The sequence below is a fragment of the Rissa tridactyla genome, chromosome W (genome assembly GCF_028500815.1).
Source record: "Rissa tridactyla isolate bRisTri1 chromosome W, bRisTri1.patW.cur.20221130, whole genome shotgun sequence".
In the NCBI taxonomy this organism is placed as follows: domain Eukaryota; kingdom Metazoa; phylum Chordata; class Aves; order Charadriiformes; family Laridae; genus Rissa; species Rissa tridactyla.
Window position 1 is genome coordinate 7,908,970 of NC_071496.1, and position 26,578 is coordinate 7,935,547.

General features: G+C 40.8%; 1 protein-coding gene across 1 annotated transcript in view; it reads right to left on the reverse strand.

The window, feature by feature from the left end:
* LOC128902132 (F-BAR domain only protein 2-like) overlaps window positions 1-26,578 on the reverse strand; it is a 152,842-nt gene that overhangs the window by 29,107 nt on the left and 97,157 nt on the right. Inside the window, exons 11-17 of the mRNA XM_054184550.1 lie at window positions 21,602-21,626; window positions 15,974-16,028; window positions 7,693-7,871; window positions 7,103-7,117; window positions 6,654-6,678; window positions 5,784-5,826; window positions 3,836-3,930 (exon numbers count right to left, since the gene is read on the reverse strand). Coding sequence (XP_054040525.1) covers window positions 3,836-3,930; window positions 5,784-5,826; window positions 6,654-6,678; window positions 7,103-7,117; window positions 7,693-7,871; window positions 15,974-16,028; window positions 21,602-21,626 — 437 coding nt within the window. The remainder of the gene's footprint in view (window positions 1-3,835; window positions 3,931-5,783; window positions 5,827-6,653; window positions 6,679-7,102; window positions 7,118-7,692; window positions 7,872-15,973; window positions 16,029-21,601; window positions 21,627-26,578) is intronic.

Genomic DNA, 26,578 nt, shown 5'->3' on the forward strand with positions numbered 1-26,578 from the left:
TAACTGGAAGTTATGTTTCTATTAAAAGTTCTTATTTTACAAGCTCCATTTTGTAAGATTTACTACTAATCATAACTGTTTTTAAAATAGGGCCATGTGATACCCTGAGAAGTGACTCTAAAAATTGCATCATGGGCTTTCTCATTGCTCTCAAATGATTTTATACTAACTATTCTCAGAGGTTTGTATGTAAAAAGATGGCTTTACCTGAGTTCCTTCTTATGTATAGTCTATATGAATTCAGAATACAGGACAGTCTTTCATGTCTCACCACAAATAGAAAATTCAGTGGAAATTCATATTTTGTCCTGGCTGACAACTGCATAACTCTGTTTACATCAAATTGTGCCCTCTGAAACCCCACTGACCCACTGACTATACACCAGTATAACAGACAAATTACTTTGTTGATTGCAAGAACACAGTAACTCCATGTTATCACTTAGCTGAGCTATCAGAAGTAAAAAGCAGTTAAAAAAATACTGCCCTCATGTCATTCTAAACCTAACAGACACAACTGACAGATGGTGGCAGCAATACAAAGATGGCACTTTTACATAGACACTTTTCCAAATAGAACTGTACTTCAAAATAAATGTTAGATGCTATCCAGTGAGTATGACGGATCTAAAATCATCCTGGTTTGGGGTGGAGCAGAGCCCACTTTCTGTTCAGGGAGAGAGGCTCTTGCTCTTACTCGTTGCTGTGGCAACCAGGGTCAGCTGACCTGGTTGTTTACCCCATGGAGGGGTTGCACCTGTGGGGAGGAGTGGACAGGTCAGGTGACCCAAGCTGACCAATCGGGTATTCCAGCCCATCTGCCATGCTCAGGATAAAAGCTGAGGGAGGAAAGGGTTAGGTGCTTCTTCAATGGCTCATGTTTGAAGAGGACTTTGTCTGCCTTGGATTCCAGTCTGTGCTTTCTGAGTTTAGATCTGGAACCAAGTTCCTGTCTGTTGTTGAGTCCGGTCTGGAAATTCCCCAGTGCCTGCTGGTGGCGTTTTCCTGGGATCTTGGTGTATTTATTGTATGTATTTCATTATTTCCTTTTTACTTTATTATTCATAATTCATTAAGGTAGTTTAGTTTTTTTATAAACTCATAAATCTCTTTATGTCTTCTCTTCCTCTCCTTGGAGTGAGAGGTGGGGGAGAGCATCTGTTGTCTTGTCATTGGCCATCCTGGCCCAAACTGTGACAAAAATTAACTTTGAAGTAGACTGAAACCCTAATATATGACTTTGCTGTTGCTGCACATCCTATCATCTCTCTCAAATTATCCTGAATGGTTCTTTTTCAATTAAATAAGTTAATGTTACTTAAAAATGTAACTTTTAAGTATGGAGTTTTCTCAGGCATTCAGTATAACTCTGCCATCATTGAAGTATGGGAGTTTCATCACTGACTTGGGAAGAAAGAAATTAGGCTAATAATGACCACATCTACCTTAAGAGTTGCAAACTCAAATATCCCAAAATAAATTCACTTCTGAAATATCAGTCACTCCTTTAAAATTCTTGTTGTGCCCCAGGAAGACAGTACATGCTAAACATTGAGCAGTCTGCTGTAGTATCGCAGGTATGTAGTGAGTTATGGCCCCCTTGCCCAAATGCACTTTTCCTTTGCCCTCTTAGTATGTAGCATTACCATGATATCATCCATGCTTCAAAATATTGTGTGTTAAAAAGGAACAGTTTTAAATCCAATTTCCTTAACTTTATTTAATCTGAAAACATGTATACATTCCTATTTCTAGGAAAGCTCTGCACAGTTAAGAAAAAATAATGCCTTTAAATAATTAGAACTTTTCTTATTTCAAGCTGAGTATTTCACTGTATAACTTTGAAGGAAGTTGGTGCTAACAAGCAGTTTAGTACATTCTAAGTAAAAATATGAGTTAATTTTAACTTCAGGTGAGCAATAATAACAAAAAGAAAAATCAGTCCAAAGCTTGCTTTTTTGAGTCAATTAGCAAAGAGCAGTACACAATGCATGCTTGCCATTTGTATAAACACAAGAAGACAAACTATAGTCCAGTAGCGCTGAAGATGATACAGAAGAAATTTCAACAGCAGTGCTAGTTTCTTCAATGAATAATTGCTCATGGCATAGAGTATTATTGAAAAGGTCACTTTGATTCCCCAGGAGCACAGCTGTTGGAAGAATTCCCAAGCAAAGCAGAAGAGGCAAGGCCGGCATTTTCAGTTTTAAAATGCAATCTTTGGGGCTCCTTGTCTGCGCTTGTGTGTCTAATTGTAAGAAGTTCATCAGCAGAGGAAATCCACTGACTCTGAGACGGCAAAACAGAGGATAAAGTACTGGTACTCCCTGATGGTGCTGCCGTAACACCAGATTTGCAACCAACTGGGGGGAGTGAGCAAGCGGCTGCGTGGTTCTAGCTGCTGGATGGGATTAAACCACGACAGTGAGGAAGAGATAATCTAATGATTTCTCTAAACTAGATTTGTCATAAAATATAACTTTTAAGGAACATGAATTTGTCGTGGAGGAATAAGTTCCACTTAAAACCCTAAGGGTTATGTAGCTATGCTGGTTGCTGCTAAAAGGACATTACTAAGGCCAAGAAGAATTAGCATTAGTCATAAAGAATTTTCCCATTGATATATGTACTCTTTCCTTCTGTTCTTCAATCTGTATGATCAAGTACAGATGAAAACAGTTAGAAAGCCATGATCATGAACAAAGAAGTAAGGTCTATTATAATTTTTGGAATAGGAATACCTAGCTAAAAGAAACAGTGAATGCTTCCTTTCTCAGGCACACGGGAGAAGAGTTTCTACATTAAGACAGTAGGGTTTGGAAAATAGACATGCAGTAGGTAGACTGAAGAGAACTATGAAACAGCGTACCTGCTACTGTTAGTAAATAGTAGATTCCACCTTAAATCCCCTGAGATAATCAATGTAAATACTTTTAGTAAGCAGGTCCTAACATAGCCATAATATCCATTTTTGTTTTGGTCTGTCCTTCCTCTTTCTGAACTAGTTTCTTAACATCTTCCGCTCTTAACCTCTTCAACATACATACCCACTCACATGTTATTTTGCCTCCCTCTCCCTCACTGCCTTTTGAATGTAAAAATCAATATTGCCTATTTTTGTAAACTCCCCCCCCAAGACCAAGTTTCAGGAAAGCCTGCCAGTGTCCTGCCCACACTAATATCTTCCCAAATCCTGCACCCAAAATTCCCACGCAGTATCTGCCCCCTCCCCTCCCCCTCCCATACTCCTTGGCCCTCACTCTTCCTCCCAATACACCTACTCTCAGGTGGTGCCAGGAACTCCCCCTTAATTCCAGTCTCAGTCCTGCCATTTTTCTCCCACTCCCCTTGCATTATGCCCACACATCTCCTAACAGATTCATTGTTTCCTACAAGAAACAAATTCCTCACAACAAAGCTCCACAGTGGCTTTGTACTACATAGCTCAACAGACTTTCCTGGAAAGAAGAAACCCATCCATATTCACAGTACAAGTTCAGCATCTCTCGGGTGCTCTGACAACCTCCATTAAATTTCCCAACTTTACCAAGGATTATATTCCTCTTCCAGCATAGATGATGATCATTTTTTGTAAAGGGAGAGAAGGAGAGAAAAAAGACAAAAGCAAGATAGAATTTTCCTAAGGTTTCTAGTGTTCCCTCTTCCCCCTTGCTCCCTAGCTTGAAAGCCTGACATACTGTACCCTGAGTTGTGTATTACTCATAACAAAATCATTTCAATAGACAAGGCACATCCCCTTGCAATCACTAAAAAAGCAACAACAGAACATCCTGAAGAATACGCAGAAAACGTTTTCTACTATCAAATATTTTACCTGAGGAGGATGAAGATGCCAAGGAGGCTGAAGAGGAAGATTCAAGAGAACTGCTAAAGAGTGGATCCCATGCTAGAAGGTCATTGTTCCCCTTTCTATAGTAAGAGTTACAATTGAAATATTAATGAAAGATGTATAGACTCGTAAAAATAAAATTACAATTTTGGTAATTAATCTTCTGTATTAGTTAGTCTTTGCATCTAAAAATTACAAATTGCAAGTCAACGAACAGATTTACAAATAAGGAAACTATCTGAACTGATACCTTGGTGCAAGTTTGTGTGTGGATATATTTCATAATGTCAGTAAATTATTTTCATTTTCAACAAGACATACGTCTACAAATCAATTTGTTTCAGTATATACATATATAAGCAATGTATATAGACCCGTCCAAATTTGGGGCTTGTAATCTTAAACACATTACAATGGAACACTATATGATGGAAACTAAATCCATCTTATTTAAAACCTGACATTTTAATAAAAAACAGTATTTTGTAATCCCGTAATTATAAATATCCATTGAGACAGCTCACAATGAAGCAAATGCATTAGAAGGGAAAAACAAGGGGGTTGGAAGGGATCTTTGGAGATCATCTAGTCCAACCCCCTCCTGCCAAAGCAGGGTCACCTAGAGCAGGTTGCACAGGAATGCGTCCAGGCAGGTTTTGAATATCTCCAGAGAAGGAGACTCCACCAACTCTCTGGGCAGCCTGCGCCAGTGCTCTGCCACCCTCAAAGTAAAGAAGTTTTTCCTCATGTTGAGATGGAATTTCCTGTGTTCCAGCTTGTGTCCGTTGCCCCTTGTCCTGTCACCAGGCACCACTGAGAAGAGCCTGACCCCATCCTCTTAACACCCGTCCTTTAGAAATATACAAGCATTGATGAGATCCCCCCTCAGTCTTCTCTTCTCCAGGCTAAACAGACCTAGGTCTCTCAGCCTTTCCTCATAAGAGAGGTGCTCCAGTCCCTTGATCATCTTTGTAGCCCTCCGCTGGACTCTCTCCAGTAGTTCCCTGTCCTCCTTGAACTGGGGGCCCCAGAACTGGACACAGTACTCCAGATGTGGCCTCACCAGGGCAGAGTAGAGAGGGAAGATGACCTCCCTTGACCTGCTGGCCACACTCTTCTTGATGCACCCCAGGAGACCATCGGCCTTCTTGGTCACAAGGGCACATTGCTGGCTCATGGTCATCCTGTTGTCCACCAGGACTCCCATGTGCCTCTCTACAAAGCTGCTTTCCAGCAGGTGAACCCCTGACCTATACCAGTGTGTGGGGCTATTCCTCCTTAGGTACAGGACTCTACACTTGCCCTTGTTGAATTTCATTAGGTTCCTCTTTGCCCAACTCTCCAGCCTGTCCAGGTCTCTCTGTATGGCGGCACAGCCTTCTGGTGTGTCAGCCACCCCTCCCAGCTTTGTGTCATCAGCAATCTTGCTGAGGGTGCACTCCATCCCCTCATCCAGGTCATTGGTGAATATGTTGAACAGGACTGGACCCAGTACTGACCCCTGGGGAACACCACTCATCACTGACCTCCAACTAGACTCTGTGCCCCTAATCACGACCCTCCGAGCTCTGTCTTTCAACCAGTTATCTATCCACCTTACTGTCCATTCATCTAGCCCACTCTTCCTAAGCTTCCCTATGAGGATGCTGTGGGAGATGGTGTCAAAAGCCTTGCTGAAGTCAAGGTAGACAACATCCACTGCTCTCCCCTCATCCACCCAGCCAGTCATGCCATCATAGAAGGCTATCAGATTGGTCAAGCATGATTTCCCCTTGGTGAATCCATGTTGATCGCTCCCAATGACCTTCTTTTCTTCTACATGCTTAGAGATCTCCATTGTTACATATTTCCAATGAGTCTCAGAGTCTTAGATCAAAATAAGATCAAATTCCCCCAAAACTACACTTGCTATAATTGTAGAAGTTGAACTTACTCATTAGCTGGAGTAGAAAGCTTTGATTTTGTTAACTCTTCACCTAAGCAAAAGACACAGTATTATCACCACTCTAAAATAAAAATCTTTCGGCTTCATTATAAAAAGATAGTAAGTGTTAATTGTTACAGTTCAAAACTTATTATGAATTATTGAAATGGAAAAGAGAAAATGCATTATCTCTGATAATATAAATTCAGATACTCCTGAAATACCTTCTAAAAGGAAAGGACTAAACAGAGCAATGCATTTCAAGAGAAAGTGTTGGTCACTTGAAATTTCTTCCTTAAATTATACTGTTTACATTAATGTTATTCTTCAGGAAGCCTGGCTTGGTTTCCCACTGAGAAAAACCCTAAAGGATAGAGACTAATGCCGTATCCTCGATCTCCATGGCCGTGTTTGGTGTTTTTGACTATAAAACAGAGAGAGTGCGTGCTTTGCTATTTTGTGGATGATACTCAACTTGAGCAGGTGGAAGGGTTTTAAGAACTTACACAAGTCATTTCCATGGGAATCCCCCCCCACCACCACCTTTGGCTCTTGGACTTGTTCCTCATCACTGTCACAGACAGCCTCATCTGTTTCCCAGAACGGGGAACAGCTGCGTATACAGAAAAAGAAGAGGTCTTTGGGTGGATTCTACTAGCTGCTTTGAAATTTTGACCAAATAACTTAATTTTGTCCTTTGAATTTACTGTGAGTAGTTCAAAGGCAAATATCATAAAGATACCTAGAACTGACAAGAGAAATATTTTTTCTACTTAAAATACAAATACTTAATAAGTTTATTTCTTCAACAAGAAAATATTTTCATGCTATGTTAAAAAAATAACAAAAAGAGACTAAAAGCTAAATATTCACACTTACCGGATGAATTTTGATTCATTTGTGACTGAAACAGAAAAAAACAAACCCATAAGAATAAATTCTTTAACAGCTGTCAAATAAAATACTTAACAGTCCCAGAGTTCCTATTTTCCCCCCGGCTTTCCATGCGATATTTTGCTTTCAATGCCAAGCAGAACATTCTGGAGCTTGCAGAAGACCAGAACATGAGCCAGGACAGAGCAACTAGTGCATGCCTGCCACACCGGTAAGAAAAGGCTAGAATGAAGACTGCAGAGCTGACAAAGGTAACAGTACGACTAAATCCCTTGACAGGCTGGTCCAGTAAAATTAAACAGCTTTTATATCACATGGTATGCCAGACAAGTAAGAATAGAAACATTCCTAAGGTTTTCCTAATAAATTTCTCACATACTAAACTTACTTGGTTTTAATATAAAAATGTGAATAAAAAGCCATTCTGTACTTACAGAACTGCATTTCTGCTTTCAAAACGTGGGGAGAAAAAAGAAAAATCATCATTAATATTTTAATATGCATAATATTTTCCTTAAAATCAGAGACATCTATTTTCTGATCTGAATACTGTACTAGTATATTTTAATACTATTTATTTGTAATATCATCCCACGGTATAAACGATCATTTTGTGGTTTGGCAGAATACATACAATAAAGCTGCACTGTAAAAGTTATATGCATCCACATTATATGATCTGTTTTAAAGATTTGTATATTATTGAATACAAATTAGTAAACTATGTTAAAAGCCATGCTCAGCTAACTCCGTATGTATTCAAATGTCTTGTGGTGGCAACACCAGAAAGACAAGGACTGAGCACTCCCAAAACTCAAAGTAAAGTTACAATCTGAGAAGGGAGAATTACTTAACATTACGTTGCAATAAAGTGTATCAAAGATGACCTAGTGCACAAGAAAAAAAGAATCATTGAATTTGAACCTAGAATAAATTCTGAACAGTAAAATATATGTTAACACAAAAGATTCCTTACCACTTTTCTTCTCTACTCATTAAAAATACAAGGAACAAAATTACTTACAGATATTGCTGGAGAAAGAGCAATATTCCCTATAGATACTTTTAATTCATCCAAGGAAGGCATGGTATATTGAGAGCTATTATTTGACTGGACAGGTTTTATTTCTACATGGAACCTCCTGGGTTCATCATCTTCAGAGTCAGAATCACCGGATGAATAGAAATGGTTCTCTTTGGTATGTTTTTCTCAGTTAAGGTGGAAATACTTCAAATTCATCTGTTTAACCTGTTTCATACTTACTCTCTACATGTCGTGGTTTAGCCTCAGACGGCAACAAAGAACCACGTGCCGCTCACTCGTGCCTTCCTAATACAGGAAGAATCGTAAGAAAAGGCAAGACTCTTGGGTTGAGACAAAGGCAGTTTAACAGAACAGCAAAGGGAAAACCACAACCACCACAACCACCACAACCACCACAACCACCACAACCACCACAACCACCACAACCACCACAACCACCACAACCACCACAACCACCACAACCACCACAACCACCACAACCACCACAACCACCACAACCACCACTACTACTACTTACGGAACCACCACTCATCACTGCTCGCCGGCCAGACCCAGGCCGCCCCAGCCCGCTTTTAAGCAGCAACTTCCTGCCCCCTCCCCCGGCAGCTCAGGGTGGGCGTGGCTCACATGGCATGGAATACCAGGAAAAGTTAACCCTATCCCCACCGGAACCAGGACACTACAAAATGCTCATATTAAGTAAACACCACAGATAAACAATGCTGCCTAAGCTCTTTGTGTGCTTATACAGACACTTCAATTATATCCACTGTCCAATATTCACAACTCAGAGTTAAAATTTAGGTTTTATATTCCATTCATCTTCTTAATGGTATTCTGTTGTCAAAGGCATGATGTCATATAACTGAACAACTGCATATTTGAAAGCATCAGGATAAATGAAAGATTCTACAGTAGCAACACTTAAATTTATGTTTTGTATATGTTTTATGTTAAATTTATGATTTTTAAGACTCAACGAAGCATTCTAATGCATGTATGCATTGTAGAAATCCTTGTAAACCAAGTGAGGGAAAGTCCTAGCCTTTTTAATTAGCAATGAAATGCCCATGGTACCTGTACCAAGTATAACAGTAGAGGAAGCAGCAGAGGAAGCAGCAGCCACCATTACTTGCCCTTTTTGCAGAGGCACTGAAAATTTTTCAACAAAGGATGCCAGTTACACAGTAAACTAAACCCCATCATCCGCTTAAAGCACTGTCATCCTTGGCTAAAAAGGAATCACAATGACAACTCAGCCCTCAAAATAAGCAAAATATACAGATGAATTTAGCCTGGGTTCTTTATATGCACAGGAACTGCACTCAACAAAAGCTCTGAAAGGCCTATGCTAAGTCTTAAAAGATGCAGATGTTTTAACAAGAAACAAATTGAAAATTTTCCTCTGCTGAAACATAAAAGTGTCTTGCCACCTAGGGGGAGCATACATATTCTATACCTCACTTCTGTTATTTTTACTTGGAAATAGGCCAGCCATTTGAATGAAATCTCTTCAAACTATTCCCTGACAAATATTAAAACCCTGAACCCTAAAGACATTCCAAATCCAATTCAACTGAAAGAAACAGTGAGATGTGGTGAGGAAAAAGTCAAACGTCTTCATCTTTTGCCATACCCTGAGGCAAAGGCAGCAGGAAGAGGCTCTATCAGAAGTGGATGTCCCACTTCCCTCCTGTCACCAGGCAGAAGGAGAGGACTCAAGGGATAAGGGGGAGTGGAGTCAGATCCCTCCTCGGAGAGGTAAGCGAAACCTCTCACGGCCCCCCTCACCATCCCAACTGCCCTTACGTAATAGGTATGAGGCTCTGGAAATTGAGGACCAGGCGATTGAGGATGGAGAAGCTGATCCATCCAGTGTAATGCCCAGTGCTAGTCACTCACCCCCACGCCTCAGGACGTCCTCAACAAAGAAAGAAAGAAGGGTTATTGTGGTAGGTGACTCCCTTCTGAGAGGAACAGAGGGCCCTATTTGTAGACCGGACCCATCCCACAGGGAAGTCAGCTGCCTCCCTGGGGCCAGAATTAAGGACATACGGAGGAAACTCCCTTCCCTGGTCCAGTCATCAGATTACTATCCGCTACTGATATTTCAGGTGGGCAGTGACGAAGTAGGTACCAGAAGTCTGAGGGCAATGAAGAATGACTTTAGGGGCCTGGGACGGCTGGTTAAGGGATCGGGAGCACAAATAGTGTTCTCCTCTATCCCACCATTTGCAGGGGTAGACGAGGGGATAAATAGGAGGAGCCAGCAAATTAACTCCTGGCTCCGAGACTGGTGCGTCCGGCAGGACTTTGGCTTTTTTGAACGTGGGCTGATCTACAGGAAACCAGGCATGCTGGCATCAGGCGGGGGAAGCCTAACCCGAAGGGGAAGAAAGAGACTGGGACAAGAATTAGCAGGGCTTATCCATAAGGCTTTAAACTAGGTTTGATGGGGGATGGGGACGAAACCAGGATCACAAAAGTGGTGCCTGGGAGCAACATAGCAGTGCTCATGGGTAAAAGTGATAGCAAGGTCTTGCAGCCTGTCTCAGCGATGGTGGGGGATAGTGAATTGTGTGGCAGCATAGACACAAGGAGTAGTGATAATTTGGTAACTACAGTAGTGTCCGAGAATGATCAGGTGCAAATCAGGGCCTGTCCCCCCAAGAAAGTGGCAGGACAATTAACCCAACTGAAGTGCATCTACACTAATGCACGCAGCATGGGGAATAAGCAGGACGAGCTGGAGGCCATCATGCAGCAGGGAAACTATGATGTGGTTGCCATCACGGAAACATGGTGGGAAGACACACACAAGTGGAGTGCTGTAATTGATGGCTACCAGCTTTTCAGAAGAGATAGGCAAGGGAAGAGAGGTGGTGGGGTGGCCCTCTATGTTAGGGGTGGTTTTGAATGTCTAGAACTCAACAGTGTGAATGACAGTGTTGAGTGTGTATGGATAAAAATCAAGGGGAAGGCCAACAAGGCAGACATCGTGATGGGAGTTTGTTATAGACCCCCTAATCAGGATGTAGAAACCGATGAAGTATTCTATAAGCGGCTGGCAGAGGTCTCGCGATCATCTGCCCTTGTTCTTGTGGGGGATTTCAACTTCCCGAATGTCCGCTGGGAATACTACACAGCAGAGAGGGAACAGTCCCGGAGGTTCCTGGAGTGTGTGGAAGACAACTTCCTAACACAGCTGGTGAAGGAACCTACTAGGGGAAGTGCCCTACTGGACCTACTGTTTGTTAACAGAGAAGGTCTTGTGGGGGATGTAAAGGTTGGAGGTCGTCTTGGGCACAGTGACCATGAAATGGTAGAATTTTCAATTCTTGTTGAGGCAAGGCAGGGAGCCAGCAGAACTGCCACCTTGGATTTCCGAAGGGCAGACTTTAGCCCGTTTAGGAGCATGGTTGAGAGTGTCCCTTGGGAGGCAGTTTTGAAGAGCAAAGGTGCCCAGGAAGGCTGGTCATACTTCAAGCAGGTGCTCTTAGAAGCACAGGAGAAGGCCATCCCCATGTCTCGAAAAACGAGCCGACGGGGAAGAAGGCCAGCCTGGCTAAATAGAGAGCTTTGGCTGGACCTCGGGGAAAAAAGGAAGGCTTACATTCTCTGGAAAAAGGGATTGGCAACTTATGAGGATTATCAAGATATAACAAAGCTATGCAGGGGGAAGATTAGAAGGGCCAAAGCTCAATCAGAACTCAGCTTGGCCACTGCAGTTAAAGACAACAAGAAGAGATTTTTCCAGTATATCAACAGAAAAAGGAAGACTAGGGAAAATATAGGTCCACTGATGAATGAGACGGGTGCCCTAGTGGTGGAAGACACAGAGAAGGCAGAGCTACTGAATGCCTTCTTTTCTTTGGTCTTCACTGATAAAGCCGTCCCTCACGAATCCCATACCCTGGAGGCAAGGAGGAAGGTCAGGAGAGAGGAAGACTTTCCCTTATTTGAGGAGGACTGGGTCAGAGACCACTTGGCCAAGCTGGACATTCATAAGTCCATGGGCCCTGACGGGATGCACCCGCGAGTGCTGAGAGAGCTGGCAGATGTTATCGCTAGACCACTCTCCATTGTCTTTGCAAGGTCATGGGGAACAGGAGAGGTGCCTGAGGACTGGAGGAAGGCTAACGTCACTCCAATCTTTAAAAAAGGCAAGAAGGAGGACCCAGGGAACTACAGACTGGTTAGTCTCACCTCTGTCCCTGGGAAGGTAATGGAGCGACTCATTCTGGATGTCGTCTCCAAACACGTAGAGGAACAGGAAGTTATTGGAAGTGGTCAGCATGGATTTACCAAGGGCAAATCATGCCTGACCAATCTGATAGCTTTCTATGATGTTATAACGGGTTGGCTGGATGAGGGGAGAGCCGTAGATGTCATCTACCTTGACCTTAGCAAGGCTTTTGACACTGTCTCCCATAACATCCTCATTAGGAAGCTGAGGAAGTATGGGCTAGATGAGGTGACAGTGAGGTGGATCGAGAGCTGGCTGTGTGACAGAACTTAGAGGGTTGTGATCAGCGGCACAGAGTCCAGTTGGAGGCCTGTAACGAGTGGTGTCCCTCAGGGGTCAATACTTGGTCCAATTTTGTTCAATATATTCATTAATGACCTAGATGAGGGGACAGAGTGTATCCTCAGCAAGTTTGCTGATGATACCAAGCTGGGAGGGGTGGCCGACACTCCAGAGGGCCGTGCTGCCATCCAGCGTGACCTGGACAGGCTGGAGAGCTGGGCAGAGAAGAACCTAATGAGGTTCAACAAAAGCAAGTGTAAGGTCCTGCACCTGGGAAGGAAGAATGCTAAGCACCAGTATAGGTTAGGGGCGGACATGCTGGGAAGCAGCTCTGAGGAGAAGGACCTGGGGGTCCTAGTAGACAGCAAATTATCCATGAGCCAGCAGTGTGCCCTTGTCGCCAAGAAGGCCAATGGCATCCTGGGCTGCATAGGGAAGACTGTGGCCAGTAGGTCGAGGGAGGTCATTCTCCCCCTCTACTCTGCACTGGTGAGGCCACAACTGGAGTACTGTGTCCAGTTTTGGGCTCCCCAGTTCAAGAGGGACAGGGAACTACTGGAGCGAGTCCAGTGTAGGGCAACCAAGATGATTATGGGACTGGAGCACCTCCCTTATGAGGAAAGGCTGAAAGAGCTGGGACTCTTTAGCCTGGAGAAGAGAAGGTTGAGGGGGGACCTGATTAATGTTTACAAGTACCTAAAGGGTGGGTTTAAGGAGGACGGAGCCAGGCTCTTTTCAATGGTTCCCAGTGACAAGACAAGGGGCAATGGGCACAAGCTAGAACATAGGAAGTTCCGTTCAAATACACGGAAAAACTTCTTTGCAGTGAGGGTGACAGAGCACTGGAACAGGCTGCCCAGGGAGGGTGTGGAGTCCCCTTCTCTGGAGATTTTCAAGACCCACCTGGATGCAGCCCTGAGGGATGTGCTTTAGGCAATCCTGCTCTAGCAGGGGAGTTGGACTAGATGATCTCTAGAGGTCCCTTCCAACTCTGAAGATTCCGTGATTCTGTGATTCCGTGATTCCATGATCTTACAGGCTATCTGTTCCTCAAAATGAATCACATCTGGAAAAGAAAATTTTAAAAGACAAGCCATTTTTCATTTCACCAAAAGATTTATTGCCTTGAAAGTTATCACCGAGTTTCAAGATTCATTTCCTATGAATCAGGTGGCTCTTGTAAAGTGGCATGAGCCGACCGCTGAAGTATTAAGTCTATTAAACAGCTACTGACAAAGAACAGTTTAGACCTGAATGGCATGAACTGAAAGGTCAGTCAGTAATTTTTAGGATGAGTGTTTTTCCAACACTTAAGACTGGCCTTATTAGACTGACTGCCATTATGGTAAAATAATGCCCTCCAACAAATCATCTTAAGAGTTCCCATCAACAGAATAAATATCCACTCTTGGAGGCTAAGGGAGGAAAAGAGGAAGGGAACTGATGCCTTCGTGAATCCAGTCAAGATTTTCAGAAGCTGAAGTACTATCTGGCTGACAGGAATTGCAAACCACTGAGCTTCTTCACTGGATGTATAGACTTTTCTATTGCTTCATGACAAAAAGGATAATGGAGAAAAGGATGCCCAGGTGAATCATTTACAAAGCATGAATGTCATTCATTGTTGCCTCCATTTCATAAAAATATGCAAAACATGAAATAATGCTCCCCTCCAGAACTGGATAATAGTCTTTTGCTTTTATACCAATTATGTAAATAAGAGATAACGAGAACTATTTTTATCAGTACAGGAACCTTCACTGGAGGCAACAGAAGGCATATTCAGCAAAGTTGATGAGAACAGAGAAGCTATGATGATTGACTGGCCCACTTTAAAGTGCTCTCAACTGGTTAAAAATTTTTACAATTTAAAGTAATTGCAAAGTGTAAGTTTACCTTGTATATGTAGACCCCACAAAAGTCATTGAATACATTTCCAAAAATTAGCTATCTTGCTAACATATTAGGCTTGCTTAGATCTAGAGAAATTATTCCTAGCTCTTAAGTAGAGCTTTCCTCTGTTTCTGATGGAAGAAAAAAGGACAAGAATCTTTTTCTTCAAAGGAAGACCAAAGAAAATAATGAAACCCATAAAAAATCACTCATAACAAAAACCTATTCTGCATATCAAAACCATCATTAAAAATACAATAAAAGCTAGAAGCACCAATTAGAAACAGCATGATCATAAGAATGCCAGAATGGTAGGGGTTGGAAGGGACCTCTGGAGATCATCTAGTCCAACCCCCTCCTGCCAAAGCAGGGTCACCTAGAGCAGGCTGGACAGGAATGCATCCAGGCGGGTTTTGAATATCTCCAGAGAAGGAGACTCCACCAACTCTCTGGGCAGCCTGCGCCAGTGCTCTGCCACCCTCAAAGTAAAGAAGTTTTTCCTCATGTTGAGATGGAATTTCCTGTGTTCCAGCTTGTGTCCGTTGCCCCTTGTCCTGTCACCAGGCACCACTGAGAAGAGCCTGACCCCATCCTCTTAACACCCGTCCTTTAGAAATATATAAGCATTGATGAGATCCCCCCTCAGTCTTCTCTTCTCCAGGCTAAACAGACCTAGGTCTCTCAGCCTTTCCTCATAAGAGAGGTGCTCCAGTCCCTTGATCATCTTTGTAGCCCTCCGCTGGACTCTCTCCAGTAGTTCCCTGTCCTCCTTGAACTGGGGGCCCCAGAACTGGACACAGTACTCCAGATGTGGCCTCACCAGGGCAGAGTAGAGAGGGAAGATGACCTCCCTTGACCTGCTGGCCACACTCTTCTTGATGCACCCCAGGAGACCATCGGCCTTCTTGGTCACAAGGGCACATTGCTGGCTCATGGTCATCCTGTTGTCCACCAGGACTCCCATGTGCCTCTCTGCAGAGCTGCTTTCGAGCAGGTCAGCCCCCAACTTGAACTGGTGCATGGGGTTATTCCTCCCCAGGTGCAGCACCCTACACTTGCCCTTGTTGAATTTCATAAGGTTTCTTTCCGCCCAACTCTCCAGCCTGTCCAGGTCTCTCTGTATGGCGGCACAGCCTTCTGGTGTGTCAGCCACCCCTCCCAGCTTTGTGTCATCAGCAAACTTGCTGAGGGTGCACTCTGTCCCCTCATCCAGGTCATTGATGAATACATTGAACAAGACTGGACCCCAGTACTGACCCCTGGGGAACACCACAAGTTACAGGCCTCCAACTAGACTCTGTGCCCCTAATCACAATCCCCTGAGCCTTCATTAATGAATAAACATTAACAACCCTTCATTAATTAACAAAAATTCTATTTCTAGACTGCTGGAGTTCCCAATCTTTTAAATGGTGTTATTAAAAAGCGGGGAGGGCACAGGTATAGAACAGAAAACCACTTAGTATCCTCAAAACAGTTTACAAGCTTCACTTTACAAACTCTTTGAAAGATTTTCATGAAGAAAGATCCACATGGTTACCTTAAAGCTTCAAGATTTTGTTCAGGCGGGGTTTTTTTATTTTAAGTGTCAGACAAAAAACATCCTCTTAAAGTTCCTAAGACATCTGATCTAACCTTTAACATTTACACAGACACAAAATCTAAGCTAGACAAAATTATGTTCATAGCTTCTGCAAAATGCACAAAAGTCTACAAGGTTACAACATAAGCATGAATGTCATTTATCTTCCTTGACTTAACACTTCAATGAGTAATTCCCCTCCCCAAATAATTGTAATAGCAGGAAATAACTTGGCACAATAATAGCAAAAAGGATATCCTGTGATGCTTCTGGTTTAATGCTGTATCCTTCATCATCTACATCAGGAATGTTCTAAAAAAAACCAAAACACAACAATAATGATGGTATTGACAAATAACTAAAAATATGTTGTTCTTACATCAGACTGAATTTTATTTCATTGACAAATTAAAATTTGATTGCAACACCTCATGCATGAAAGTCATTGTTATTCATTATTAATTATTACAGTTAAGTTATGCTCTATATTTCAGAAGTAGTGTGACAGATAAGATACCTCAGGAACACAGTGCAACAAAACAACCTCCAAATTTCCTATGAAAACTGGCAAGTTTACTGCATCTGCTTTTACTGATATTCTATCAAAAAGGTCAGAAACCAGCAGAAGCATTTTAACTTTCATACTGAGTGTTAAATAAGCCTGCAATCCTCTCAGCCCCAAATATTTTTCCAATTTCTACTTCTAATTCTTTCAGCTAAGCCACTGGAGGCTCTGATGGTGCAGGAGTACCTTTCCTAAATACTAGCCAGTACTTTAATATGTGAGTAAAAGCATTCCAGGTTATACAGGTTGCAACTTCCTCTCTCCCCCTTGAAAAGGCAGCAAGCCTGTACTGTTGCTTTAGCAAATAATATCCACATTAATTAAAACTTAAAATACAAATGCTCGGCATCAGGTTCCAGAGTTTTCATTTATGCATCTCCAGCACCGTCCTGGATTTTTAAAGCTAATAAGCATCTGGGAACTCCAAACTATTTCAGTTTTTCAGTTCTTGCAGGCAGTTAAATATTAATTGAAGAGAATTATGTTTAAAATAATTTAGAATTCTTAGCTAAGTACTTAGTTTCACAGAAGTGCTTCGGGACAGAGAGAAACAAGTCTCTAATATGATCATCTAAATTTTAAAAATGTGCAAAAAACCACACCTGTGTATATTATATATAAAGCAATAGATTTGGATACACAGATACTTTCCCCATTCAAAACAGAAAAAGAAAAGCCCGCTCATGACACAGCATATATAGTTAGTCTATGTGAACTGCTGAGATGCTACAGTAAGTTTATTACAAAAGCCACAACTCAGATGTCTTCAAAATCGCACCAGTTATAAATTTCTTATAAAAATGACAAAGGGTGGAAGAGATACTTAATGTACCTTTGTATTGACAAAGACAAACTGTGTCACATACAAGCAAAATGGTACCTCAAAATCTTATTTACGAATTAAGTAGTAAATTCAAAATATTGTTTTCAATATTTTGAACAGTTGGACAGTTCTGCTTTCTGAAGCATCATAATTTTATTTACTAATCTACATTTTGTAACATTGGGAATGAAGGTCTAGCCTCCTACCCAAACATGTTATTTGTAGTATTTGCAGTAAAAATAAGCTCAATATGGATATGACTTGAACTCTCTGGAAGTCACTGGAAAGGTGGACTTCCTTGGAAGAAGGTTTCACATTCTCAGAGTTTCTATCAAGCAATTAAACATATAACGATAAAAAACACAGAGTTTTCCCTGTGTTTGTAGATGTAATACAACACATTATTGATTCAGGTATTATATAGTTTTAAATATACATAAAAAATGTAGGGTTTATAACTCTGCCTTTGCATTAGTATGTTCTATAAACTTTCTGGGGTGAATAATTTAAAAAAAAATAAAACATAAGGACATAATAAATAACAAAGTAAAACTGCTTATACAAAAAGCATGAGGACTGAGCATTATATTCCCAAAACTTATTTTTAGTTTCAGTCAATATTTTGACTCAGTTTCCTTGCTCTGTCCCATCTGGCATCCAAAAAGCAATGGAAGAAGCCACACCATAACCATGACATTGGTTCCTCTGAGGTATGTACAAAGGACAAGAGAGGAACATGTGGAGCATACTGCAGTCCAGCTACTTCATTTGGCCCTTCCTCAGCAACAGGTTGGTCAACAGGTCAAGAAGCAAATAATGTTAACTGCACTTCAGTTTGATTTCTGCCCTTTTTCTCTTCTCCTGGGATATCTACAGTGGTCATGAGAGCTCCTTATCAATTTTTCCTCAAGATACCACTGAGCTGAACAGCTCGCTCTCTTTTTTTCCCAGATGAACTTTCTACCATTTTACTGGTAGAAAAATGACTGACTGACAAATGGTAGAAACTGGACTGACTTCTTGTACATCCAGACAAGGACCAAAGCGAACTCAAAGCAAGCAGTTGAAGCTCATAACCTGAACAGGAGAAAAAAGAGCCTCCACTTTTGACATATTTGAGATATAAATTTGACTCAAGTATATCCTTGGGTTAAGACAGAGGTATAACATATTCTCAGCTTCCTCTCCTTAGGGTGCCTATTAACCCAAAAGACACAAAAACAAAGAACTGACAGTCACTTTCTTCCATTGACAGAGATGCAGAAAGAAAATCAGATATTCAAAGTGCTCCTGTCTTGTACTGGACTACAAAGCCTCATACCCTGTATCAATGGCAGCTATTCAAAATATGTCAGAACTAAACATTACAAAATGCAAATAAAAAAATATATTTAATTTCACAAAAGGTTACACTTCTGTTCCACAAATTAGAGTTTGAAAGTTCCAAATTCAAACAGTCCCTAGCAATAAAAATGGTATATAATTCTATATAACCTTAATTATGCTACACTCATATGTAAAGAGGTTAATGAAAAGTTTTGGATTTGTTTGCATTCCAGTTTTCTATGAAAAAAGGTTCATCATTATTTTCTGCATCTATGGCTCCCTTATTAATTACTTTTGAACTTAATAGACAATTTCAAATGGATTTGACAGAAAGAACAGAGGACTCAAAAGATAACATTATTACAGTCTTCATGAAAATAGGCAGTCAAGTAGAAGAGAGATCTGCAAGTATTCCAACCAAGGGAAGGGCTGCAGTCCAAACTCAGATCTTACTGGACACAAGTGGAACCTTGTAATGCTTCCCCAGAAGAAAAGTTTCTACTAGAGCTCGTATCTTCCTATAGACCATCCTTAGAGACATGGCAAACCCATGGGAAACAAGACAATTAGTTCTGCCCATAGAGCAACTTGCTAGGCAATAAATGCACACAGAGCCAAACTTCAGTTGCGATCTCTTTCTAGTGTACACACAGTTAACTTTCTATTTTTCTTAATTCTTAATTATCAAGGCTTAACTTAATGGAAGTTACATGTGTAGATCTCATGACATGCTGTAATCTATATTTAAAGAGAGACTGCTTCTTGAAGCAGTCAATCTTTTTAACAAATACCAGTTCTCAGTTCACAGCTGCCTTCCTACTCATGATCACATAAAAACCTCTTATAGCAGTTACAAAAAATTCTTGACAGGAAATAGCAATTTATTCATATGCATTAAAACTGTATTTTCCAATATATATAATCTGGTGGCTACAAAAAAAGGATGAGCATAAGCAAATAGCTTGCCAAAGATAAATTTGAGAACTTCCATTTTGGTACAAAAGACGTTTCTTAAGACCATCTAACTGCTTTGTTTTCTGAAAACAGAATACAAGTTAGAAGACACTGCATTATACATTTTGGACTAATGAGAAGGCCCTAATGGTATTGGCTACATACTGTGTGTTGAAAGATCCACAATATCACATCGAACTGGTAGATAAGATATTGAATTCAGTTCTTACTAGATCCTTAATTTATAAAATTTCAATATATTTACCTCAGTGCTTACAGATATAAATAATTGTAGAGTGGTTTTCTCTTACATTCCTTTCACACAAGAGAACAACAATTAAAATTCTTGACAAATAAACAAAAGACACATTTTAAAAAAAGATCATGTTAATAATATAAAATCAGACAGATTTTCTGAGAATGACCAAAGCTGACCAAAACTGTAATTGGGACACCTTAATTAAGTTGAATTTTCTGAGGGCTGGTCCTTGGTATTTTCTAGCAATCAAACAAAAATGACAGTTGCTTTAATTATTTTTTTTTTGCAATAATACTTTTCAGAGTTCAGTTTCTTGAAATGTGTAATTTATTGCAAAGATGCATACAAAAAAAATCCTCATAGATATAACAATATAGATGGCTATAACTATTTAGATCAAGTTTGAAAAATGAAACAGAAAGGAAATCTTAAAGTAAAAGACAAGAAAAATTAAAAACATTTGCAATGGGACCTTCTAGAAGAGGATGCCAGCCTTAAAATGTAAAAGCACTCTGGGGTGCTTGTTTGTAAGGGATGAAATTAATCTCATCTATGGTATGCTGCATCATTTTTCATGAGAAGGACAGTAATAGCTTCTGCTATTAAAGCATTCTACCATTTGGAGTAATATTGTTGCTTGTGAAAAGCAGGAAGAAATGATAGAGCACATTTAAAATTCCACATGCATTTATAAAATGTTGGGCATAAAAAAAGAGAATGCAACAAAAGCATTAGTTTTGTTGTTAGACACTATGAAAGTTAGATCTTTTTTCTTTAATCATATATAAATTACATTTAGACAGAACAATTAAATGATCATATGGTGTGCCTCATGCAGCCAGAAAGAACATCAGACACATTTACAGTTGAATTTGTTGAATTATTTTTTTTAAAATGTAGAGACCAAAATAAGCAAGGAAGAAAATAAATACTGCATGTCAAACCCAGTTGTATTTCACTCCAATGATTCAACCTGAACTGTCAAAAGACATTATTTCCATGAAAACTGATTCTAAAGTTAATTTACTTTAAATGTACCCAAGAAACGTGCTCTAAATCAAGAAGACTTTGTACAGGATAAAATAACTGTCTCGATGCTTATAAGGCTGTTCATGCACATATAGTTCTATTATGTAGCCAAACTTAGTTTTTCTTATTTAGAAGAATGGTTCTACTAGATTTTTTAAACCAAATTTCTCAAAATAATTTTTAATATTAGGTACTAAAACTCACAAATATTAAATGCAAAGAAGAAAATCCACAAAATAGGTGAGCTTGGAAACTTAAATTGGTTAATATAATTGCCATCTAAATAAATGAACTGAAAAACAAATCAGTCTACAGAAAGTCACTTAAATCATTCTGTAAATTATTCCCTACTATAGCTATAGGGAGCTACAATCTCTGTTACATATAATTCAAGACAACATACACATTTAAATAAAAAGAAAATGCTCAATTAAGGAAATAAAAAAGCATTAACATACCAATTTCATTTGCAACTGTCACTTATTTGAATTTAATAAATAAAATTGTAAGACGTATCACAGATCAAACTGAGAGCAATGAAAAACAGACCAGGAATAAAGTGCATCAAGATACTGCATTTAAAGCCATATTTTAAAAAAGTATATTCCTACAAACTATTGCCAGCAATCACGTAGAACCCCATTTTTATTAGAACAGTTCTCCAAAGAGACAGCAGTAAGCAGAGGAACATGATGATGCAAAGTTGGGTCCTCTGAACCCTTTTCTTATTTAAAATCTATTAGTCAATATTTATACACACTGCTAAAGATCATGTTCTGAGAAAAATTAACGCTTCACCTATGTTATCAAAATATTAAATCCTCTATCATAAATAATACATTGCAGGTACTGTATATAAGTCAAGTTTCGTCAGATTGTAGTGCTTGAATGTTAGTGTACGCATTTGTGTTGGAAATAAGTCTACTTACAACTGAGTCTGTATCTGGACACTCCCTATAAAAAAAAAAGAAAGAAAATATACAATTATAAGATGCACAAATGATTTTATTCATACAGTTCTGGTACTTCCTTTAATATTTTCAATTCATTTGAAACATTGCATTTGACCCATCTGCCTTTCAAACTCTTAAAATTTTTGTTATAAATAATCCACATTCAACTGAATGAGATTTAAATAAAAGAAGCTGAAAGTTTATGCTAAAAACACTGCAGAAGAAAAATGAATAGTAAATACTGAAAAAACAAACACACATCATAGTGAAAAAAAATGTTTTTAAAAAAATCAAGGGAAGTCCAGAGTATCACACTGTATTTTGGATGAATATATTTTAAAAGTCAGGTCTCTATGGATGATGTGCATAATAAATAAAAGTCAACAATCATAATGAAATAGTCCACATGCAATTACAAAACATTTTGAACAATAACCAGTTCTTAAAGCAATTAAGACTATTCTTAAAGGAATTCAAAGCTTTTCTCTTTTGGAATTTCGTTCTTAGTTTGAGTTTGTCAAGCACAGTTGCAGTCAAGCATCAGAAGATGCTGGAAAAATAATAGAATACCCTCTTAAGAAACATTTTTTTGAAATAAAAAAAAGTTGTCAGCAGAAGGGCAGTGATTACAAGCACATTATTCACAAGTGTTATTTTTTCTGCTATAACTTGAATTTAAGCAGTAATATTTTAAAAAATTAACAATGCTGAATCTCTCGCTGATGTATGCAAAAAGTAGAAGCAATTACATTTACAGTTTGTGGAAATACTTGAGTAGAATACGGTACTCTCTAATCTGAACCCTGACAAATAAAGCCATAAGTGCCAGTGTAACTGCACAACAGTGTTTTTATATAGTCAAACTGAACATCTTAAATGTGTACTTATTAAAAGAGAAAAAAATAAAATTTGTAGCAAAGTAAATAATCTTTTCTAAAAGGCTAAATGGGTTAAAAATAAAAACTACAGTGTCTTTAAAAACAAATATGAAAACTTGCTAACATGGAAGCATTTAGTGATCATGAAATGGTCAAGTTTTCAATTCATAGTGATGTAAGGAGGGGGGTTAGCAAAACCTCCACCTTGGACTTCCGGAGGGCGAACTTTGGCCTGTTCAGGACACTGGTTGAGAGAGTCCCTTGGGAGACAGTCCTGAAGGGCAAAGGGGTCCAGGAAGGCTGGACGCCCTTCAAGAAGGAAACCTTAAAGGCCCAGGAGCAGGCTGTGCCCAAGTGTCGCAAGTCTAAAGGGCGGGGAAAATGGCCAGCCTGGATGAATAAGGAACTTCTGATGGGACTTAGGAATAAAAGGAGGGTTTACCACCTTTGGAAGAAGGGACAGGCAACTCAGGAGGAGTACAGAGATCTCGTTAGGTTATACAGAGAGAAAATTAGGAAGGCAAAAGCCCAGCTGGAGCTCAACTTGGCCACTAACATTAAGGACAACAAAAAAAGCTTTTATAAATACATCAACAGAAAGAGAGCCAGGGGGAATCTCCATCCCTTACTGGATGCCGGGGGGAAAGTTGCAACCAAGGACGAGGAGAAGGCTGAGATACTTAATGCCTTCTTTGCCTCTGTCTTCAATAGTCAGACCAGCTATCCCCAGGGTGCTCAGCCTCCTGAGCTGGAAGATAAGGATGGAGAGCAGAACAACCCACCCATAATCCAGGAGGAAGTAGTCAGTGATCTGCTTCTGCACCTAGACGCACATAAGTCTATGGGGCCGGATGGGATTCACCCAGGAGTACTCGGGGAGCTGGCGGGAGAGCTCACCAAGCCTCTCTCCATCATTTATCAACAATCTTGGTCAACAGGGCAGGTACCAGATGACTGGAGGGTGGCTAATGTGACGCCCATCTACAAGAAGGGTCGGAAGGAGGATCCGGGGAACTACAGGCCTGTCAGCCTGACCTCGGTACCAGGGAAGATCATGGAGAGGATCATCTTGAGTGAGCTCTCACGGCAAGTGCAGGGCAGCCAAGGGATCAGGGCCAGCCAGCACGGGTTTAGGAAAGGGAGGTCCTGCTTAACCAACCTGATCTCTTTCTATGACCACGTGACCCGCCTTCTGGATGCGGGGAAGGCTGTGGACGTTGTCTATCTGGACTTTGGTAAGGCCTTTGACACCGTCCCCCACAGCATTCTCCTGGAGAAGCTGGTAAATCATGGCATAGACAAGTGTACTCTTCGCTGGGTTAAAAACTGGCTGGATGGCCGTGCCCAGAGAGTTGGGATTAATGGGGTGAAATCCTCTTGGCGGCCGGTCACCAGTGGTGTCCCTCAGGGCTCAGTTTTGGGGCCAGTTTTGTTTAATATCTTTATCAATGATCTGGATGAGGGGATTGAGTGCACCCTCAGTAAGTTTGCAGATGACACCAAACTAGGTGGGAGTGTTGATCTGCTTGAGGGTAGGAAGGCTCTACAGAGGGACCGGGACAGAAGAAGGCCAACAGCATTCTGGCTTGTATCGGGAATAGTGTGGCCAGCAGGAGCAGGGAAGTGATGGTGCCTCTGTACTCGGCACTGGTGAGGCCTCACCTCGAGTGCTGTGTTCAGTTCTGGGCCCCTCTGTACAGGAGGGACATTGAGGTGCTGGAGCGTGTCCAGAGGAGAGCTACCAGGCTGGTGAGGGGTCTGGAGACCAGCTCATATGAGGAGAGGCTGAGGGAGCTGGGCATGTTTAGCTTGGAGAAGAGGAGGCTGAGGGGAGACCTCATTGCCCTCTACAACTACCTGAAAGGAGGGTGGAGAGAGGTGGGTGGTGGCCTCTTCTCCCAGGTGAATAATGACAGGACCAGAGGAAATGGTCTGAAGCTGCGGCAGGGGAGGTTTAGATTAGATATTGGGAAGAATTACTTTACTGAAAGAGTGGTCAGGCGCTGGAACAGCCTGCCCAGGGAGGTGGTTGAGTCACCATCCCTAGAGGTATTTAAGAAACGCCTAGATGTGGCACTTCAGGGCATGCTCTAGTGGCAGAGATTGTAGGGGTTTTTTTTTTTGTTTGTTTGTTTGGTTTGGGTTTTTTTTTTTTATGTGTGTATGGTTGGACTCGATGATCTCAAAGGTCCTTTCCAACCATGAAAATTCTATGATTCTATGATTAATACGGAATTCAGTACAAGCTGTTAAGAAACTGACAGTGAGATGAAGGATCTGGTCTCCTCTGAAAGGCCCCACACAAAAGAAAACACATGTGACCAAGTTTCTAAATGACTTACATCTTATCTCCCTCTCCTGGCTAAACTGAATTCACTGCAATAGAAACACCTATTTAAAAAGCTATTTTACAGAAAAAAAAGAGACAACATATTAAATTTCTCTCAAAAGGTATAAAAAACAGATGTTATGATATCTGCTTTTAAAAAGCATCTGTACTTAAACAAGACAGCCTGAAATCCATAAAAGTTAAGAAATGTGAAAGATGTGAGGCAAACTACAAAGAAAGCAATTCAGCTCATGATGAAGATTATTCAAAATTAGCAACCTAATAGATCTCAAAAAGTAATGGCAGATCAAGTATCATTCAGAGGATAGACACACGCTATCCAAGCCAACATTTCATCAAATGTTGATGAAATGCTGTCCTTTGTGCGAACTTTGCTCATTACAATGTACCAAAACACACCTCCATCCCGGAGGCTACCTGCCCCCAAGGTGCAACCACTCCTCCTTGAGTACACCAATCATAATAAAAGTATTTATGACTAAAGTCACTCAAACTCCACTTTGAAGATAAAAAAATAGTATAAAAATAGCCCGAGAGAGGGGGGATATCAGGGAAGACACCATTGCGAACAAGTCGGGAGAACTCCATCACTGACTTCTGGGACCAGTCGACGGGCTGAGCCTTTCTTCCCTCCCACCCCCCATAGGGACGCCTTTGGGTAAGACTTAGATTATAGCGAGTGTTTCCTCGGGAAACTTAGAAATTTCTCTAGAGAATCTCTTTCCTACATTTAGAGCCAGGCTGTATCGTTTATAACTTTGTTGCGCGTTTTGTATATGTAACAATACTTTCATTTGCACGTGCTTTGCAGACAGTGTATTTATCACCAGCAATCCTAAGAACCTGTATATCTGTTGCTTAAATAAACTGCACTGTTTAAGTAGCTAGTCGTTTTGGTTTCTCACTGAACGCGACCAAAGACTGGAGAGTGGCCGTGCTAGTTTGTGAGCACAACTAGACTGAAGGTGCAGTCCACTATTAGTGTATCCAAATCGTAACAGTTTAATGCATATTAAACGCAATTGGACTGATAGTGCTGAATTGGGCATCACTCAGAATTTAAACCTAGCCGCACCTAGCCTCCCACCTTGGTGAGGAGTTTTAGAACGCAAGGGGGTTTATCTTCTGCCAAACCCGCTTGGCCCCTTTTCACACAACAACCTGACAGGATCCATACTCAAGAGAGAATCATAGAATCACAGAACCATTTAGGTTGGAAAAGACCTTTAAGATCATTGAGTCCAACGGTAAATGTAACACTGCCAAGTCCACCACTAAACCACGTCCCTAAGAGCCTCATCTACACGTCTTTTAAAATACCTCCACGGATGCTGATTCCACTACTTCCCTGAGCAGCCTGTTCCAGTGCTTGATTTTTCCTCAAATCCAATTTAAATCTCCCCTGGCGCAAGTTGAAGCCATCTCCTCTTGCCATAGAATGGTTAGAGTTGTAAGGGACCGTAAAGATCATCCAGTTCCAACTCCCCTGCCATGGGCAGGGACACCTCTCACTAGACCATGTTGCTCAAAGCCCCATCCAGTCTGATCTTGAACACCTCCACGGATGCGGCAGCCACAGCTTCTCTGGGAAACCTGGGCCAGTGTCTCACCACCCTAATTGTAAAATATTTCTTCCTAATATCTAATCTAAATTTTTAATTAGATTATTTAGTATTTTCAGGAAATATTAATAGTTGTTAAAATATCTTAGGGTTTGACCTTCAT